This window comes from Physeter macrocephalus, chromosome 16 (assembly GCF_002837175.3).
Source record: "Physeter macrocephalus isolate SW-GA chromosome 16, ASM283717v5, whole genome shotgun sequence".
Classification (NCBI taxonomy): Eukaryota; Metazoa; Chordata; class Mammalia; order Artiodactyla; family Physeteridae; genus Physeter; species Physeter macrocephalus.
This window is the reverse complement of record NC_041229.1, coordinates 54,165,438-54,185,262: the sequence shown is the minus strand read 5'-3', so window position 1 is coordinate 54,185,262 and position 19,825 is coordinate 54,165,438. Positions and strand designations below refer to the sequence as shown.

Below are 19,825 nucleotides of genomic sequence, written 5' to 3'. Positions count from 1 at the left end.
GGGCACGAACCCGTGTCCCCTGCATCGGCAGGCCGACTCTCAACCACTGCGCCACCAGGGAAGCCCTGGACCCCATTTTTTATGTAAGTTTGGTTAAAGCTAGATTTTACACACATACACCCCCCCCCCACACACACACACAACACAGTCATGCTATAAACCAGTAAAGCTCTGTGAGGAGTAGATCCTCATCTCCCTCAGAACACCTCACGTGCTCGTCCAGACACGTAACCAACACTTGGACCAAGCAAATCAGAGAAAACCTGGTGTTCCGTACAAGTAAACATCCATTCTTTCTTATTTTTAAAGATAAAAAGTAAATGTAGACAGACGTCCTAATATTTTCTTCCTGTACCTCATGGACCACATTGGGCAGCCGCCTTGGGACCACTGTACAGCACTAGAGTTACGATGGTGTGTGTCTGCGCTTTCTTTGTATGAAATAAACTCTAACATGCTATATATTACTATATTCAAAAGCCAACTTCCAGCTGTGTTTCATTCTTTATAACTTATTTCATCGCTCTTCCTATGTTTACTTTGTATGTCTTTCAATAACCTTAGGCCCAAACCAACAGAACTTGATCTAATCAGTTAACGTTTAATAACGTTCCGACTTACTGGTGGTCATGGAGTTGGACCAGATCCTCTCGAGGCACCTTGCAAATCTAAGATACCCAATTCTCCAGACCTTAAGATACCCAATTCTCCAGACCTTACCACTGTCAACTTACCACATCATCAGTATCCCTGTGCCATCCATGTCATTTTCTGTATTACCCATAGTGTCCACATAAAGTCCACACTCTTTAGCTTGGCATGTAAATACCTTCAGGATCAGGCCCCTGCCTGCCTCTCACATCCCAGTTTTCCATTCTCACATCCTGTGCTGCTGCCATGTTAAATTACTTCTCATACCCTTGCCTTGGCATGCATTTCCATGCCTCCCTGACTTTGTCTGTGTTGGTTCCTTTGCCTCACACGACTCTCCTCCCATTCCTACTAATCTCTCCTTGAAGGCTTGCCTCTCAGTGAAACTCTTCCCTATTTTCCAGGACAAAGAAGCCACTCCCTCCTTTGGTGAACAAAGTACAATGTACTTATCCCACTAAAGTGTATTCATCTGTTTAAACACCTTCTCTTTTCTAGATTGTGAGTTCTTTGAAGGGAACAACTATGTCCATTTCATCTCTCTAACTCCGTGTTTATCACAGGAGTAGGTCTATTAGTATGCGTTCAATAAATGTTGAGTAAAGAAACAAATGAAGATCACATAAATGAATGAAAAAAGACGATAACAGAAAAATATGAACATAGTTATTTCACATAGCCCAAAGTAAAAAATAGATATACATGGATTGGGGGAAGAGAAACATATAGATGAAGGCCAGGTAAATGAGACTAGGGTTCAGTTATTGGAACTTTAACTGAGCACCTACTATGTGCTATACACGGTGCTGGGTGGTAGAGAAGATATTTATTCATCCAGAAAAATATGAATATAGTTATTTCACATAGCCCAAAGTAAAAAAATAGATATACATGGATTGGGGGAAGAGAAACATATAGATGAAGGCCAGGTAAATGAGACTAGGGTTCAGTTATTGGAACTTTAACTGAGCACCTACTATGTGCTATACACGGTGCTGGGTGGTAGAGAAGATATTTATTCATCCATTTTCTTACTTATGGAAACTACAGGACAGCAGTGCCAGTAGTTTCTGTTTTATTTTCCATTGTATTCTTTTTAAAAAAATATTTGTTTATTTATTTATTTTGTTGTTGTTGTTGTTTTTGTTGTTTTGGCTGCTCCATGCGGCATGGGGGAATCTTGGTTCCCTGACCTGGGATCGAACGTGTGCCCCCTGCATTGGGAGCGTGGAGTCTTAACCACTGGACCACCAGGGAAGTGCCCTGCATTGTATTCTAAGCAGTTAAATTACTACCAATAAATGAGACAGAATCCCTATGCATGAGGAACTCACCTTTTGGAATGAATATAATTTGACTTAAAAAAAAAATCCTTGTATCTGGAAGTAAAGCTAGCATGGGGTAAAAAGGGGAGCTGCCTACCAGGTCATTCCAGTACGACATACGAACATCCCCACAGTTATAGCATCAAGCACCAGGCCCTGCCCAAGTACCCTGACTCTGTTCTTCCATTTGGAATTGGGCTCAGTTTAGACTCCACCAGAGGCTTCCAGATCACTTGCTGGGTATGTGGAATGAATGTCACAGGGAAGTACTCCAGTTCATGACAGAACAAGCTTTTGCTCTTGGACTGTTTTGTGTATATCTGGGGAGCGGAAAGAAGAAATCCACAGACTTCTTCAGATTAACAGGAATTTAATGTTTAACTGGAAGAGTCCTTTGGGTGCCTGAGTCCAAGCCCCTAATTTACAGGTGAGATACGTGATCCCTAGAGATGGGCAGAGCTTCCCCTCCATCACCCACTGAGGCTGAGGCATCGACAGGTCTGCTACGATGCTCTCATTGGATGCCCCAACCGGGGGCATCCAATGACAAGATGGCCCGGTAACTGCTAGTGTCTTCTGGGCCCTTAGGCCTGCCTCCTGCAGAGCCCAGAAGCCACGGTCCTGTGATCTCCTAACTTTCTGTGGTTGTTGAGCTACTTCAGACACTCAGGGAGCACCAGCTCCCGGGCCCCTGCTCTGATCACTCAAGCCTGGGGGCAACTCGGCTGCTGAACGCTGATGCTTCGGGCTGAGTTGGCTCTCGCAGAAGTCATCTGGAATATTTCCTGCTGGCCAACGAAGGTGCACGCAAGACCAGAGCCCATGACTGTTCAGGACACCGTATTTCCAGAGAAGTGAGTCCTGGTTGTGGCAAAGGAGAAGCAGGACTGAGAGAGACCAGCCAGTGGAGATCATTTTTGAGGAGCAAGCCTCCTGACCCTGGGTGACAGGGCTGGCCAGGTCGCGGGACACGGCTCGGAAACGCTGACCGTGTGCCTGGGGCCAGGGAATGTGAGTACATGTCTATATAGGCTGTTCTCTGGGCTATGCAGCTAGAGGACGGCCTCTAGGAGGACTCCTCAGCAGATGGCTTGTGTTGCTAGGAAAACCTGAAGCAGCTCTGCTAGAACGTGACTCCACACAGTGTCTCAGTGAACAAGTTCATTTCACGACCATGTGTCCATGTGTCTTCCTGTCAGGGTACAGGACAGGTCTTGCTTCTCCCGGAAAAGGGAGACTTCGCTGCTTTACTAAGAAAGGGGAGACTAGGACAGACCACAATTAGACCCCCTTCCTGGGGTGGGGCTAGGGCGGGGCAGAGACACAGAAAAGAGCTGCAAAAATCCAGCTCAGCAGGCCGGACCTGAGGTGTAGAGCAACAGACAGGTGGCATTCAAGGGAAACAGTCCTTCCAGGGGCAGGGGAGGAGGACCGACAGGGGACAGGCATGGTGAGGGAGCTCCCAGGGGCAGCTGGATGTGGATGTCCCGTGTGTCACCAGGTAACGATGCCCAGGTTCCTAAGCAGAGCATGGGTGGATCTCCAGACCCAGACATGGCAGGGGTGGGAGCCAGGTAAGGGGAGGCAAGGCTTGAATCCTCGGGGGGCAGGGCTACCAGGCTGCTTATATCAGGGACTTACGGATAGCAAGTGAGTTTGGGATTCTGGGACAGGACAGAAACCCATTGCCAGAGCTGGCACATAAAGGGTCAGGCAGAGGAATGGTAGGAGGACTGGAGGCTGAGCAGCTGGGGTTGCTCTAAGCCCTCCTCCTCAGATTGGGGTTAGTCCTAGAGGCCTGCAGGCTAGACCCACAGGGTAGAGTCACAGGGCCCCGCCGTGGTGGGAGGAGGTGGAGGCAGGGGAGGGCGGGTGGGCAGGTCTCTCTCCCCGGCTAGAACACTGCCCAGAGGTAGCATCGCCTCCCCACAGCCCCGCACCGTGGAGCTCACTTAGAGCCAGCTCTTGACGCCTCCAGGATTGGACCGGAGTGCTGGTTAGACCCATTGCAGAGGTGTTTGGTACGTCCTGACCCTATATTCTCCATAGAGGACAATATTAGTGATGTGATGCATGGCCCTCCAATATTTTAACTTCTCATTGCTTGACGTTTATCAGTGTTGGATGGAAATGCAGAAAGTCCCTGACTTAACAGACATTGGAATTACTACTCGAGAGCCTCACTTAGGACTCCAGGCTCGCCAGGACTCAGGCTCTGCTACTGCATCGCTGAGCCAAGAGTTTTCTCTGGCCTCAAAGTCTCCTCTTCAACCACAAAGGACTGCCCATCTCAAAGGTCTATTCACCTCTGCCTGCCACAGTGCCAGGGCACTTGCATCAGTTATATAACTACATTAATGCTTCGGGCTAAGATTCTCATTTCTCTCCCAGCTCCTACGGTGACACTAAAACCGATACGAATACAAATGCCCTTGCCAACGCGAACACTAACTCTTGCTGTAAGTGATAACAGCCACTAACATTCATCCAGTGCTTACTGCTCTGACACATAAGTGTTTTATATCTCCTTCAATCCTCAGACATCCCCACGAGGTACCAATTATTATCCTCATATGACAGATGAGGAAAGTGAGGAACAGAATGATTAAGAGACTTATCCCAGGTCACACAGCTGGCAAGGGGTAGGGCTCAAATTCAAGCCTCGCTACCTGCCTCTGAGGCCATGCTCTGGAGCACTCAGACCTGCTGCATGTTAGCTTTTTACTGTGTTGTACAGTATTAGAAAGAAAGTCAGGGCCAGCTGCAGTTGTAGAGTTGTAGCAGCACAATGTTGTACAGATTTCCAAGCTGAAGATGCGGGGGTGGGAATATAAAAGACCTAGCAGAGGGCCTCCCTGGTGGCGCAGTGGTTGAGAGTCCGCCTGCCGATGCAGGGGACGCGGGTTCGTGCCCCGGTCCAGGAGGATCCCACGTGCCGCGGAGCGGCTGGGCCCGTGGGCCATGGCCGCTGAGCCTGCACGTCTGGAGCCTGTGCTCCGCAACGGGAGAGGCCACAGCAGTGAGAGGCCCGCGTACCGCAAAAGAAAAAAAAAAAAAAAACGAAAGAAACAAAAACCTAGCAGAGAAGAACAGAGGCTCAGCACATGGGCTCTAGGACCAATCAGCTTGGCTTCAAATGCTGGCTCTGCCACTTACAAGCCGTCTGTCCTGGGCCAGGTTACTCAACTTCTCTGTGCCTCAGTTTCCTATCTGTAAAAGAAGGGGCATGAATTCCCTATGTTATATGGTTTTGGGGGAGATGTAAAGGTGTTACTAATTATGAAACTTACAAAGCATTTCAAATAATGCCTGACACATAGAACATCCTTGGTAAATATTCGGTGTTATTACTCAACGTGTGCTATGCGCCAGCCATTGGGCTTCCTGGGTATTTTATCTCATTTAATCTTCCAAATAACCTGCAGGGTGAGAATGAGTAACCCCTCATTCCAGATGAGGAAATTGAGCCTTGCTCACCCAAGGTCGCTTGCTCTCACTTGCCCAAGAGCTTGAACGCAGGGCCTCTCCCTCTAAACCCCGAGTGGTTCCTGCCTCAGCGCAGCATCGTCTGCTAATGTTTCCCGTGATGGACAGCTAGGAAAAAGCTCAGGCTACAAAGCAAACAGATCGTAATTTGGTATTGGAATCAATAAAGGGATGATCAAGTGGCAGAGGAGGAGTTGTTAGCTGCTCATCAGGATGATGTGAGAAGTTGCTGCCTGCATCCTGAATTAAATCACCTAGTTGCTTTATCATCATAAACATTCATTTCAATGCGGGGAGGGATTTTTTTTTTTTTTAAACCAACATGAATAATATATAATGGCTGACATTTTGGAGGAAGCAGGATCTTTACCTTCTTCCATCTTCCATCAGGGTAATTTATCACTGTCTTTCTCCCTGCCCCCCTTTTTTAAACTGATGGGGTAGCCTGTCAGCTCAGCTTGTTCTGAAAACGCAGGAGTATAATTCAATAATAAATTTGCTCAGAGGCCAGCTGTCAGGAAGCTGGTGTTTATATGAACTCCATTAGATGATCTCTACTGCTCAGATTCTCTGAGGGCTATCTGAGGGCTGTCTTAAGGCCTGGGGCGGGGTGAGGGGGGTGGAGTGGCAGGCAAATGCACTTCTGGAACTGCTCCGTCACTGACACTTGCACATGGCTTTAGATCTGCAGTGGGCTGACAAAAAATTATATTGCATACATGATCTTTCCCCCTCTTTTCCATTATATTTTTCCTCTTGTAACCTCTTACTTCCAAAATTCTTGGAAACACTGTGGCTTTATAAAGGGTCTGAGAGAAATTCTAAAGGCTTACGTGGTATCAAGGTTATTTCACTTCTGTTAGTGGCAGTTTTAAGTCCTAACTGAGGTGACATGCCCTAATCTGGGTAGTGCACAGGCGAGGGGCAGATCTTTCTCAGTTTCTGCCCCAAACTACCTTTCTGGTTTCAGAGTCCCCTCTGTTCTTCTTTTTCCTCCATGGCCCCTCTGCACACCAGGATCATACATCCTAGATTCCCTGAGACCCTCCTGATTTCAAACATTAGAGCATGTCTCTTGATTTTTGATTTGGAAAATACTGTCACCATAATTATGCTCCGGCCACATTAAAATTCTCTTGGTCCTTTGATTATCATGGAAAGTCATGCTGGTTCCTCAGTCTAGAATGAATTTTTAAATCCTGTTCAACTGAAACCCACAGTAAGCAACATACCCTATTCAAGAGTACACACCACACACACACACACGTCATGAAATACATATCCTTTTAGAGTGCTGCAGTGATATTTTCTATTCCATTGTACCCTATTCCATTTAAGTTTACTTCTTAAAAAAATAGTTTCGACCCACTACATTGACTTCATGATGTGCTAACAGGTTGTTGTGACCTGAAATGGGATCAATAATGTTTCAATGGCGAACCCTCCTCACTGAAATCTTTGTCTCAGGCCAAAGGCCATCTCCTGCCAGAAGTCTTATTTCATTAGTTCATTTGTTTGTTTGCTCATTCATTCTCAAAACCAAACATTCACTGCGGCCTGTTCTGAGCCAGGCCCTCTGCCGGGCGCTGGAGAAACAAAGATGGGCCAGGTGCAGCCCCTGTGCTGTAGAGCTCAGGGACCTGGATTTGCAGTGGGACTGATGGCCCCACCTTTGACCTCTCAGAACACTCTCTCTCTACTCTGTTCGAGCACTCAGCAGGAGCTGACTGGCTGACTCACTGATTCATCTACCATTCATTGTGGTTTAGTCTGTGCCAACCCCTCTGCTAGGCACTAGGGATTGAATGACCAATGAGGCATGGGACGCACAAGGAGGCCCCAGTGTAATGGGGTCAGATGCACATTTCTCGCAGCCCTAGTGCAGAGCAGGTGCTGATTAATATTTACCAAATGGAGCGTGGCAGTTCTGTCCCTCTCTGCACCTGCCCATCCTCTCCTCTCCACAGGATCTGACCCTCTCTATATGATACGATCCTCTGCCTCCTTTGGGATGAATACTCTGGTCCATCCCTCCTTTTTCTAAAGTCCCCCTGACTCCTGAAGTCTTTCTCTTTGGGTTCAGTGTGCCCTGTGGCTGACTCTGGTAGCAACCTGTCCACACCCAACCACTTGCCTGAGTGAGCTGATAACCTATTAGGTTTCGAGGAGCCCAGAGAGACTTGCCAACATCACATCCTTCCTTTCACCAATACAGTGTCCTCAAACATGTTCTGAACTGGTATTAAGTAACTTGGTGGTGGTTCTTCCTCTTCCTATAATCTGCTACCCTGTCTAGCAGTGGCAAGCCACAAGTATTCACTGAACTGATCTGTCTGCCCTGTGTCCAGCTCTTTCGACCCAGTCAGTCCTTCCCAAGATAAGAGATACAACCAAAGTTGTGTAACGGGGAAACAGCTGCCTTGAGTGGTCTTAGAGGAGGAACTGTCTCACACTGCCCTCACTTTCCCAGCTGTCTAATCCCAAGTTCCACAGTCTGGGTCCTGTTATCTGTCCTCCTAGTATGGACAATCCAGCTGGGGGTCCTTCTTCTTCCACCTGCAGACCTGAATGGCTCCTCCCCTCCCACACAAGTCTCCATGGAGGGCACCCTGCGTTGTATTCTCCCCATGAATCCAGGGGAGGGACAGGTGCCTTCCACCAGGCAGAATGGCTCCAGGCATTCAGGCCAGGGTGGAAAGATGGTATTCAAGCCACCTAATCTGGTAATGGTGGTTCCCCTGCCTGTTTTTTCCCTCCCACTTTAGACCTACTTGAGATCAGGTGAAGCCATTCATATCTCTGTCACTTTATGTGGAGCTGAGCACAGCAGTGGCAGAGGGTCAGACAGAGCTACTGCATTCATTAAACCTGTATTAAACACCTGCTCTGGGCCAGGCATTTTGCTGGGCTCTGGGGACACAGATGAACCCCTCAGGGTCCCTGAGGGAGGTCTTCCTCACTCTAAGTCCATCTGGCAGTACTTCTACTTGAGTTCTGAGTCAAGCTCTGGGCTTTCCTCCAAGAAGTCCAGCCCAGCCCAGCCAAGAGCCCCTCTGCTTGGCTGGGGCCATCACATCCTGGGGTTCTGTTTGCCCATCCTTCCCTGAGGGCCACCCCTGCTCTAGTGCCTCTGACACCAGCTGGGGTGCTGCACAGAAGCATGAGGAAGCCCCCCTATAACTGCTGGTGTCATGTATGCATCTGGAGAACCTCTGCTTCCTCATCCCTGCCGTGGTCAGGTCTCGGAGGAAAAGCATCCTGGGGAGAGCCCTGGGAGCTGAGGACTGGCTGGCTTGCTTTCCCCACAGAAGGGTGCTCCGGTCAGTTCCAACTGGCACTGAATTCCTCTCCCTCTCGTGGTCGGTCCCAGCATGCCTCATACTTGGGTCTCCCTGAGTCAGTCACACAGCTGGGAAACTGCAGAGTAAAGGAGCTGCACCCCTGGGGCTCCTTGCTGGGCTCAGAAACGCCGCTGGGTCTCTGGGTGACAGCCTGCTTCTTGGAGGAGCCTGTTAAATGGACTCCCATTCAGACTATACAAATTGTGGTGCAGCATACGGGGTGCAGGAAAATACAGGGTTTTTCTGTCCCAAGGCTTGTTATTGTTAAACACAGGCACAAAGTCAGGTTGGCCTGCCCATCAGAAACCCCGCTCTCTGGAGAAGTGCCACTGGACTCCTCCCTAACAGGAATCCCGGCTGACAGCTGCCTGGCAGAATGCTGCTGTTTCCCTTCCTCAAATAAGGATTCAACAGTCCAAAGCTTGTTCCTCTCTAGGTGGCAGCTGGACTTTCCTGGAGGGCAGGTTACTCTCAAGTTTCACTTCCAATCAAGGAATTAGAGCTGGAAGCTCTTTCTAACATCATCACCTCCACTCTCAGTTCATCATCATCACCACCATCATCATATAATTAGCAAACATTTTTTGTGTGGCCAGTACTAGTCTGAGACTTGATGTACTTTTTGTTTCTTCATTTAATTCTCACGACAACCCTGCACAATTGACATTACTACCCTGCTCTTACAGATGAGGAAACTTGAGCTCAGAGAAGTTAAGGAATTTTCACATAGCTATAAAGTGGATGCAACAGACTTTACATCCAAGTCTTGGCTATTTTCACCAGACCACGCTGCTGCCATAAAAGCCACCATTTACTTATCACAAATGTACCAAGCCCTGTGCTAGGTGCTTTATCTCAGTTAATCTTTTCAATGGCTTTCATGAAACAATTACTATTATTGCCAGTTTATCCTTGGAGGCAGGTACACAAAGGTTCAATCATTTCCCTGGGGCAACACAGAGCTAGTATGAGGTAAAGCCAAGATTCACACTCCCTGCGCTTTCTATGATACCACATTCCTTCGAGAGGAAAGAAAGCAACAACCCAAACCTGGCAACTGATTTCACTTTATCCCAAAGAAGCAAATAAGCCCTGTATTACGGGTTCAGAGCATGACGATAGAATCCAAGCAGGTAGTCTAACGAGAAAAGCATCTGCTGTCTCGTGTTTGTGGGTTTCCAGTCACTTGGGCTTGTTTTACATAAAAATCTGTTTGGGGATACTTAGTAGTGAATGATAGCTGTTTCTTCTGAATCTAGATCAGTGAGGAACAGCGGCATTATGATTCAGGCGAATAATAGGTAAAAGGAATTTTAACAGTAACATTTGGAAGCTTCTGTTATCCATTCGCTTTAGAGCAAATACTCTATTCCGGGCCCTGCCCTAAGTAATACAGGTTTGGAGAGATGAATGGTCTCTACTTTCAAAGCATTTATTTAGCTGAAGGTGACAGATATATAAACAATGATCTGGGAGCTGACTTCTACTCCTGCTTTTGCTACTAATCTGTAATGTGATTTTAACAGATAATTTAACCTCTCTGGACTCTGAATCCTCAGTAGAAAATCAAGTAAAGTAGATAATGTATCCATCCATCCTCTGTCCCTCCCCATCGCTCCCCTCTCTCCTTCTTTCCTTCCATCTCTTCATTGTTCAAGGTAATATATCGATATATGCATATTTTTCTTGAGCGACTACTAAGTGCTAAAATGAATGAGATGGAGTCCTGTCCTGGCAGACTCAGTTTAGAGGGTTAACAGACATTTACATATTCACCATATTAAGCCCTTGTCCAGAGCCACGTATCCATCAGTGTCAGAGGCAGGATCTGAAACACAAGTTGGCTTGACTCCAAGGCCTATACTCTTTTCTCTCTGCTGAGCGGTCCATTTCTCCCAGTACAGGTTTCTCAAGTTCCCCGCTTGACAGGTTCCTTAAGGCATGTCAGACTGGGAGAAAGGATACTGAAATCCTTGGGCGGGTGCCGCGTGATTCCTGGCATGTAAGCAGCAGGCTCGGTGGGTGACCTGAGGACACTCAGGGATCATGGTCCCTGTTGGTACTTATTAGGATGGCATGGTAAGGGCACCCCAAAACAGAACAGCCACTGGCAGCCAACCAGCCATAGCCCTAATCAGATCCCATAACGGGTCCAGTAAAGAAAGGGTGAGCAAGTAATATTCCCCTTGGTAGGAGTAATATTTCTATCTCCAGTTGACTAAAAGAACTCACACCATGGGAAGGCCCACAAGCATACAAAATCACACAACTGAATGAAAGAGCAGAAAGCTGCCTACCCAGAGATGAAAGCGGTATTTCTGGCCAAGATAAATGAATAGGTTTTTCCTCACTCTATTTCTGCTTCTGGCTCTGCCACTTGACTAGCCTGTGAATTAGGGAAGATCGTGTAACCTCTGAGGTTCTCAGTATTCTCGGGGTAAGCTGAAGGGACTATAAAGTACCTTCATCTCTAAAAAGTTTAAAGTTCGAATGCTTTGACACACTCGTATCATGCCCCTCTTGCTGGGCTCAGAGAACTCCCCCGACTTCACTTTTCCCCTCTTGCCATTGCTCCTTCTGAGGAAGGGCTGGGGCAGTGGAAAGCATGGGCCCCGGAGTCCCAGCTCCATCACGTCCCAGGAGCGAGCCTTCTCCTTGGATTCCCAGTTACTCTCTGGGGATCATAATACTACCTTCCAGGAAGACTCCCCAGGAGTCCTTCTTAGGTCCCCACTCGGCCCCCTTATACATTTTCCTGGATCCAACTTTTGTGTGCTCATGGTTTCATCTACTGCTTGTTTCTTGATGGCTCACAAATCAAAAACCCCAGCCCTAACCTCTGTGTGAGCTTCAGATTTGCTTCTGAACTACAAATAGACATTTATTCTTGGGTGTTCTCCTGAGGTGAGTCCCTTCCTTGCCCTTGCCAAGCATCTGAGTAAGAGACTCCTCTCTCCAGCATCCCTCAGACCCAGCAGATGAGGAAGCCCTGCTGATTTCCCTCTTTAAATAGAACTGGGGATGTCATTTAGTCTTCCCTTCCCTGGTCCCTACCACATCGTCCCCTTAGGGCAGGAACTCTCTTGGCACAGAAGTCATGAACACAGAAGGCACACAGTCTGTGCTGAACTGAACTGGGCTGACTTTTAAAGAAAGCTCTGTGTGCAGGAGGTATCACTACCTTGGAAGACATTCAAAATAAATGATCGTAAATCCCTCCTTCTTGGATACCTTTCCCAAGTTCACAGACCCTGATCTGGGGAGCAGAGAACAGACAGCTGCCTTTTGCTGCCTCCTGTACGCTTTTATGCCCCTGGGTCTTTGCACAAGCTGTTCCCCCCACGCTGGCACACTCTCTCTCCCTTGCTGAGCTGTTTCTCATCTTTAAGACTCAGTTCTTAAGTCTCAGCCTTCCCCCACCCAGGAGCACCTTCTCTATGCTTCCAGAGTACCCTGGGGGCATATTTCTGGTCTATCACAATGGAACTATTTTTTGTCCCCTTAGTGGGCTGTGAGTGACCAACGAGCAGGGACTGTGCTCCACTCATCTCTGTGCTTCCAGAACAGGACCTGGCACAGAGCAGACCTCAGTAAAAACCTGTCCACTAGACGACACCACTGAACGCTTGTGAAAGAATGCGTGGGCGTATGGCCTGGGGTGCCAGCAGATGCACCCTACCCCAGCCTAACAAAATCTCCCAGACGTCAGCTCTGAGGGATGATAGTGTCAAAGCTTTCAGCTCATCTGGAGACCACAGAATCAGTAAAAGCTGACTGCAAAGTGGGTATTGATCCAAGATTCCCCTCGGAACTTTGATTTCCCACTCTCTCCATCTATCACCCAGTGAGGACAAAAAAAACTGCTCATAAAAATTCCAAACGCCTTGGATAGCAGTTTTCTAAATGTGGGTACCTGAGGCTGCTTCCCTGCCTCCCCTGACATTCCATCCAGAGCCTTCAATGCCCACCCTCCTGGCCTCCTCCCACTCCCACCCACCCACACGTGGCCCTGGAGGTGAGCCATTCCCCCTTCAGAGAACCATGGCCAGAGCTGGACTCACCCTCCGTCAAAGGGGTTCTCGCCGGGGATGATGTGTGTGCTGTCCCTGCCCACGAGGAACTTGATTCGGTCGTAGAAGGAGTGCAGGTTCTGCTGGGACACAGGGGCCTGTGTCTCCTGGATGATGTCCAGAGGGTCGGGGGAGCCCAGGCACAGCGGGCTGACGTGACAGAGGGGCTGGAGGCAGCAGTCGGGGTCCATGCAGTCCACCAAGCCATCTGCAGGGGTGACAGAGCATGACGTTTATATGGCCATGTTCAATCAACATCGTTTGTCCACAGTGCCTTCTTTCATTCACTTCTCTATTTTCCATTCATTGGAAAACTTTATTAAGTGCCTGATATAAGCCAAGGGCTTCGCTGGGCACCAGGTAGATTCAGGTGTCAGATCAGGTCGCAGCCCACTAGCCTAGTAGGAGAGACAGACAAGTCAGTGGGCAGCGTGACGTGTGTTTTTGTTTTTTGTTTTTTTCAGAGAGAGAGAAGGAATTATATATATGAAGGCCCAGAGGAGAGAGAACAACACACTGAACATTTGAGTTGCTAAATTCAAATGCTGGGCTCAGAAGGTGAGGGGAACAGCACAAGATCAGGCTGTGAGGTTGGCAGGAGCAAACAGCTGGGCCTCCCGGACCAGGTTAGGGAGTTTGCATTTCACCCTCTGGACGATGGGAGCTACTGAAAGGTGTTCGGCAAGAGGTGATGTTATCTGAAAGTCACTGCATTGCTGAAAGAGCATCCCCTGTATCGTGGAGAGGGGACTGAAGGGGGCCCAAGGTAAAAGCTGGGGGCTGCATGGAGGCAGTGTTGCTGAGATTACACAGGAGGAAAGTAATGGTTCCTGAGACTAGAGCAGCGACAGTGGAGACTGAGAGAAGAGGACGGTTTGGAGAGACGCTGAAGAGGTAAGACCTGGCGACTGACGGGCTTCGGGGGTGAGAAAGAGGCAGTGCTGGTGGAGGCGGCAAAACTCCCAGCATCTCTCCCGGTCTCGACGCAAATGCGTGGATACCCAGCTCTGCCTTCTGTGAGAGGGGATGGTTTCAGATCACCAGCCAAGCTGCCATTAGCAGAGACTTCTCTCTACCACATGGGTGGATTTCTTTAGGGCTGAAAATTATATTACAGCTTCCAGCTTCCCAAAGCACAAAAAAGAAATTCCACCAGACCACAACTTTTTGGTTTCATTATCCCAAAGCGCTTTTACAGGCACCCAATAGAACAGATTAAAATAGATGACAAACCCAGGGATTAGAGGATACTGCCCAAAGTGGGGGACAGGGAAAGCCAGTCTGCGTGCTCTGTAGGCAGAGAACAGTCGAAGCACATGTGTTCCTCTGTAAGTTGGAGTTCTGCCTCTCCTGCTTACCAGCTGTGTGACTTTGGGCAAACTTCCTCACCACCCTGGGGGCATGGATCCTGCTCTGGTTATCTCTGTTGTATCCCCCGCACTTACTACAGGTGTTTAAAACATGACTGTTACATGAATAAATGAAAGAAAATTGAATGAATTAATTGACAAATGAATCAAGGGGACGAAACCAAATGACAGTCCATAAAAGGCAGAAGACCATTATCTTCATTCAATTCAGTTAAACAGTGTGGTATGACGGGAGGATCGTGAGGCTCAGAGATTGAAGCTCGAGCCCCAGAACTGAGCCTAAGAATGACTCTGGGTGAGTTCCTGTGCTTCATCGCTCTGAGGCCCCGCCTCCTCAACACTGACATACTCCCTCACTTCTGTCTCCATGGGCTTACAACACAGATGCTGCCTACCGGAATACTGCATATGCATGGGTTAGACTGGGTGCCCTACCCACACAGGCAGCACTCTTAAGCCTCCTTTCTAGCCTTGGGATGTTGTGGCCTCAGGCAAGCTACCTGACCTCCCCGAGGCCCAGTTTTTTTTCTAATAAATTAGGGCTCCAAATCCCTTGTCTTTCTCTCCCAACTTCTGCATGGTATCCAAGACCTTTTATGCTATGCCCTCCTTGAGGGCTGCACGGCGGTAAAGAGTATGGGCTCCAGAGCAGGACTGTCTGAGGCGAAATCCTGGCGCTGAAACTTACTACTGTGTGACCTTGGGCAGGTTACTTAAACTCTCCGGCCTCAGTTTCCCACATCTCTTACAAGTGGATTTTTTTTTTTTTTTTTTTAATATTTTTGGCCACACCGCGGGGCATGTGTGATCTTAGTTCCCCAATCAGGGATCGAAACTGCGCCTCCTGCAGTGGAAGCGTGGAGTCTTAACCACTGGACTGCCAGGGAAGTGCCACAAGTGAATTCTAAGAGTGTTACTTAAGTATTTTTTACATAAGTGAAAAACACAGTGTATGTCCCCCAATCTAGCAGACAACCTGACACATAGTAAGTACTTAATAAAGGTACTTTCCTTTCCCGACCCCGACCCTAGAACACGGCTCACCAAAGTGTAGGGCTGCATCCTGAGATGTGGAGGAAAGGCCTCCTCTCACTCCAGCTCTGTCCTGGGTCCTACCTTGTGGCTCCTGTCCCAGCTTCCAGATATACCAGCTAACTGCCTCACCAAGCACCTGTTTTCTCCTGCAGTCGGCGGGCTCCATCACACATTCTCGGGCTGCCCCTGTCAGACATTGCTTAAGCACATAATTACAGCCCAAGCTGAGGGTTATTTGCATTCTGCTATTGATGTTAGCATGACAGATTCAGCTGCTGCATCCATAACTCTGCAGAAATGCTCCATTATTCAATCCCGGCGGCGAGCAGGGACGCTGACCATTAAATCAGCTATAGCACAATTGAAGGGCTGTGAAAAGTCATGGCTAATTTGAAATTTTATTAGCTCTTGCCTGCTCTTGTTTACCACCGAAGCGGTCCCTGGAAACCAGTCTTCTACCTCTTTATAAACACTCGGCTCTGTGGCACCTTGGAAGAACTGCTTCCTGTTCTCTGGTCCTGGTTGGAAGGATAGCCAGGAATGATTGCTAGTATTATTAATTTTTGTATTAAATGCTGATGATAATCACAGCTGCCACCTACTGCGTGCCAGGCATTGTGCTGAATGCTTTACAAGCAATGTTTTCAAGGAATGTGTCACTGAATCTTCCCAACTCTACGGAGCAGCCACTGTCGCCACCATCACCCCCATTTCAGAGAGAAGGAACCAGAGGTTCCAAGTGGTAAAGTAACTTGGTCAAGGTCACACAGTCAGTGAAGAAGGTGACTCAGAATTTGAACTCAGTTCTTTCTGAAAAATAAAAGGTTCTCTGATCCTGAAGAGACTTTTAGGAACTATTTCTTGAGTGGGAAACATGGATCTACGAGTGTTGCTGAAATGCTACCCTTCTGTGCTCTTCCAGTGCCCTGGTGACCTCCACCACTGCACTCATCTCCCCGTATTGTAATTCTCATTTTCTCTGTTTCGCTCCCCACACAATGAGCTCTTGGAGAAGAGCTGCTGCCCGCCTACACCTCCCTATGTTGACTCTCCCCTATCATTCATTTGGCAAATATTTGCTGAGTCGTAAATGTGGGCTAAACCTCCACTAATAGAGACCATCGTATTTAAATGAGATACATATTTCAAAAATGAGTAGGGCCCACAAAATTCTTATCAAAGTCTCAGTTTATGAGACCAGCTTCTGTGCAAACCCCTCTCTGTTATTTTCAAATGCAGCATTACGGCAGCCTGCAGCAGGGCATATGGCTGCTCTACGGTAACAGAGACTCTTCCACGGTTTCAGTTTCTTAGGCATAGATGACAAGTTTTAGAAAAGTTGTAGTAAGAGGAAAAAGTATGCTGTGAGGACAGAAAAGTAAATTTGGGGGTAGATTAGAAATTAGATTAGAAATACATCGATATATGGTTTTTGAGATTCTCTGGTTTTGGCTAGTTTGGAGACGTTTAGATTTTCCAAGCACTTCTTATCTCACTTAATTGTATATTACACACACATTGGTTGACTTATAAAATGTTCATGTTTCCTGCGTTTACTATTCCTATTGGGAGACCCTTGTTATCACAGGAGCAAAATCAAAAGCCAAAAACCCATGAGGAAAATAGGGAGGATTTTTCCTTTATTTCCTTCGAAATTTCAATAAAACCCTCCTACACCCTAAACTCTAGTTTTTGGGAAATTACATTCCCCACCCCCCGAGATTTCCTTTCTCCTTGAACTTCTGAAGGCCTCCTCTCTCTCCTTACATGGTGAAAGTGAAGAGGGGCAGATGAAAGTGTCAGGCTCCTGGAGGGCAGGAGGGGCAGCAATGCCACACCCGGCAGGCAGTGGCCTCTGGTGCCGCAGAGGGGTGGGAGAAGGAAACAGCCAGAAAAAAGGCAGAACAGAGATTAAAAAGAAAGACGAAGAAAAAGGAAGGAAGGGAAGAAGCAGGGAAAAAAAAGAAAAAAGGGGCCAGGTCTCTGGGGGCACTAAATGAATATTGCAGAGCAGTTCTTGTGCTTGTGACCCTTGCACATGAAGCCCTCTGGTGCTGAGATGCCGCATGGTGCGTGGTGCACTGGCTTCTGCTAACATTTCCACATACGTCCTATGCTACCAACTTGAGAATGAGGGCCACACCATTTCCCATTGCCTCCCTCCTCAGCACCCACCCTGCTGGTGGGCGTCAACTAACCTTGGAGAGGGGCAAGTGGAGAAAAAAAAATCCAGGCTAGAAGCCTGAAGGCAGGGTTCCTTCCCTGAGTCTGTCACTCTCTAGCCGTGAGACCTTGGGCACATCCCTTCCTATGTCTGAGATGCAATGTAGTCACGTCAAACCAGGATAATAAGCTCTGGCAACCTCTCAGGATTGCTGAAAGTTTCCTGGGTCGTGAAGAGTAAATCAGTAATTCAACGAAAGAAGTCTTGGAGTCCTTCACCCTCTGCAGACGGTTGCTATGGCACAGGAATGAATGAAGTCCTCTGCCATCAATTGCGGTGCTGACTAGTGGTGGCTTCCTATTCGTGTTGTGACCTTAACAGATGCCAGGGAGTGGTGGGACTTTGGGTGACCATCTCCCTCTCTGCTGTCAGTGTCCTCATCAATCGTGGGGGGCGGATGGGGCAGCCTCTGGGGCTAACCTTCCTGACAGTCACCTCCTGGCCTTTCTATGCCACAGGCCCATCTCCCCTGGTGGCTGGCCTGCTGGAACTTTCACAGGAAGTGACAGGCGGGCACGAGAGTTCTATCGTAGGTGGTGACTCAGCTGGCCTTCTCATCTTTACAAAAGAAGACACTGGGGTCAGGTTAGGTGATTTACCCAACGTCATACTGCTAGTGAAGTAGCAGAGTTGGGACTCTGGTCTCTTCTCTTTCTCCCAAACCAGGCACTAGTCCACAGTCTACATCTCTTTCCCTATTAGTGCTTTGGACATCCTGGATCCCCCAGTCCTGTCCCCCATCCACAGAAGGCAGAAAATGACTAATTTCTTATCCTAAATGCATAGCACATTGCCTTGTGCACAGTGAGCATATTTGTTGAATGAATGAAAAAATGAATGAATTATGTGAGGATCCCAAATCGAACAGCTCCATCAGTTGGGTGGGGCTCATCGAGGGCTGTGAGGCATGATGAAACCCCACCGCCACCACAGGAAGAGCTCGTTCCTCTCCTTAGAAAGGAGGCACAGGGGACAAGTCTGCTCTGTTCCTTCAGTGTCTGTCACATGGCTGGCAGGCCCTGTGCTAGGCACGGAATAGACAAGAAGAAAATAGAGTCATGTCTCCAAAGGATTTGGTGTGGTGGGTCAGAGAGAGATAACCGTGTGCTGGGAAAGAAGGAAGCAGAGGGGGCTGTGGAAGTCCAAAGGTGGGAACCCAACGTGGGCTGAGGGCTGGAATACTTCCTGGAAGATGGAATGTTTAAACTGAGACTAGAAGGAGGACAAGAATAAGCCAAAAGGAGAGCAGAGCTGGGGGCAGGTTTGGGAAATTTGTGGACTAGCAAACTCTTTGCATCAGAGTTGTTTGCATGGTTCCTTAACCTGACGGTCCCATGGACAGTATCTAACAAGCCCATCCAGCTCTTGGCAGGCTTAACTCCTCCCCGGGCTCGACAGCCCAACAGCTGGCCTCATCTCACAGTTGCCTGCAGTCTGGCCACAGAAATGTTTTGCAGCTGGCTGTGAGCACAGCATCTGGGGAGGCCCCGGGGGGTTGGGGGGTGGAATGTGCCTCCCTGTCTGTACACATCTGGGAGAAGTTTTTGTCATTTGCTAGAATAAATTCTGTGCCTTCTTTGAAAAGGCTTGCAAAATCTTTATCTCCTCCTCGGAACCCAGGATATTTAAAGGTCAATTTCGCTCTTGTCTCTTATCACAAGAAATGTGGTTTAGAGATAGTCTGAAGTGCGGCCAAATTCTTTGGCTTTATGTGAACTCTCCATGCCAACAATGGGAGATGGGGAGGAGAAGGGAGGACAGAGAGCTCTGTTCTTGGTTTTACTGAAATTTCTCCTTCCAGGTTGCATCTATCAGTTATCTGAATTGCAATCCATGATTGTTTTTTTATGGGACCAACAGTGCCTAAAGAGATTAACACGCCTTGAAGCTGCTTAAAGATCCTTTATCAGAAGGGGTCTGGTTGCTTAAATTCCAGTGGGCTTTTTCTCTTGGCTTCTTCTTTTTAAACACAGGTTCCATCCTCATCCTAGCTTTCCCACTGATCCACTGGATGACTTTGGGAAAATCACGTCAGCTCAGTGAGCCTCGGTTTCCCTGCCTGTAAACATCTGCCCTGCAAGTGTGTTGTGAGGGGCTAGAGGTTATGGACACAGAGTGTCCAGTGCAGGGCCTGCCCCTTAGAGATGCTCTCTAAACGATGGCTGTTGTCTTCCTTTATGTACATTTGAATTTTTTTCCTTCTAGCAATAAGCGTGTAATAGTTTGGAATACAAAATTTAACTAAGACATGAAAAAGGTCAAAATACATTATATGGAGAAACAGTACAATCATAAGTACAAAAAGTAGAGGATAAAATTATAT

At 48.0% G+C, this 19,825-nt stretch overlaps 1 protein-coding gene across 1 annotated transcript in view; it reads right to left on the bottom strand.

Moving 5' to 3' along the window:
- TENM4 (teneurin transmembrane protein 4) overlaps positions 1 to 19,825 on the bottom strand; it is a 758,990-nt gene that overhangs the window by 94,371 nt on the left and 644,794 nt on the right. Inside the window, exon 19 of the mRNA XM_055091504.1 lies at positions 12,865 to 13,081. Coding sequence (XP_054947479.1) covers positions 12,865 to 13,081 — 217 coding nt within the window. The remainder of the gene's footprint in view (positions 1 to 12,864; positions 13,082 to 19,825) is intronic.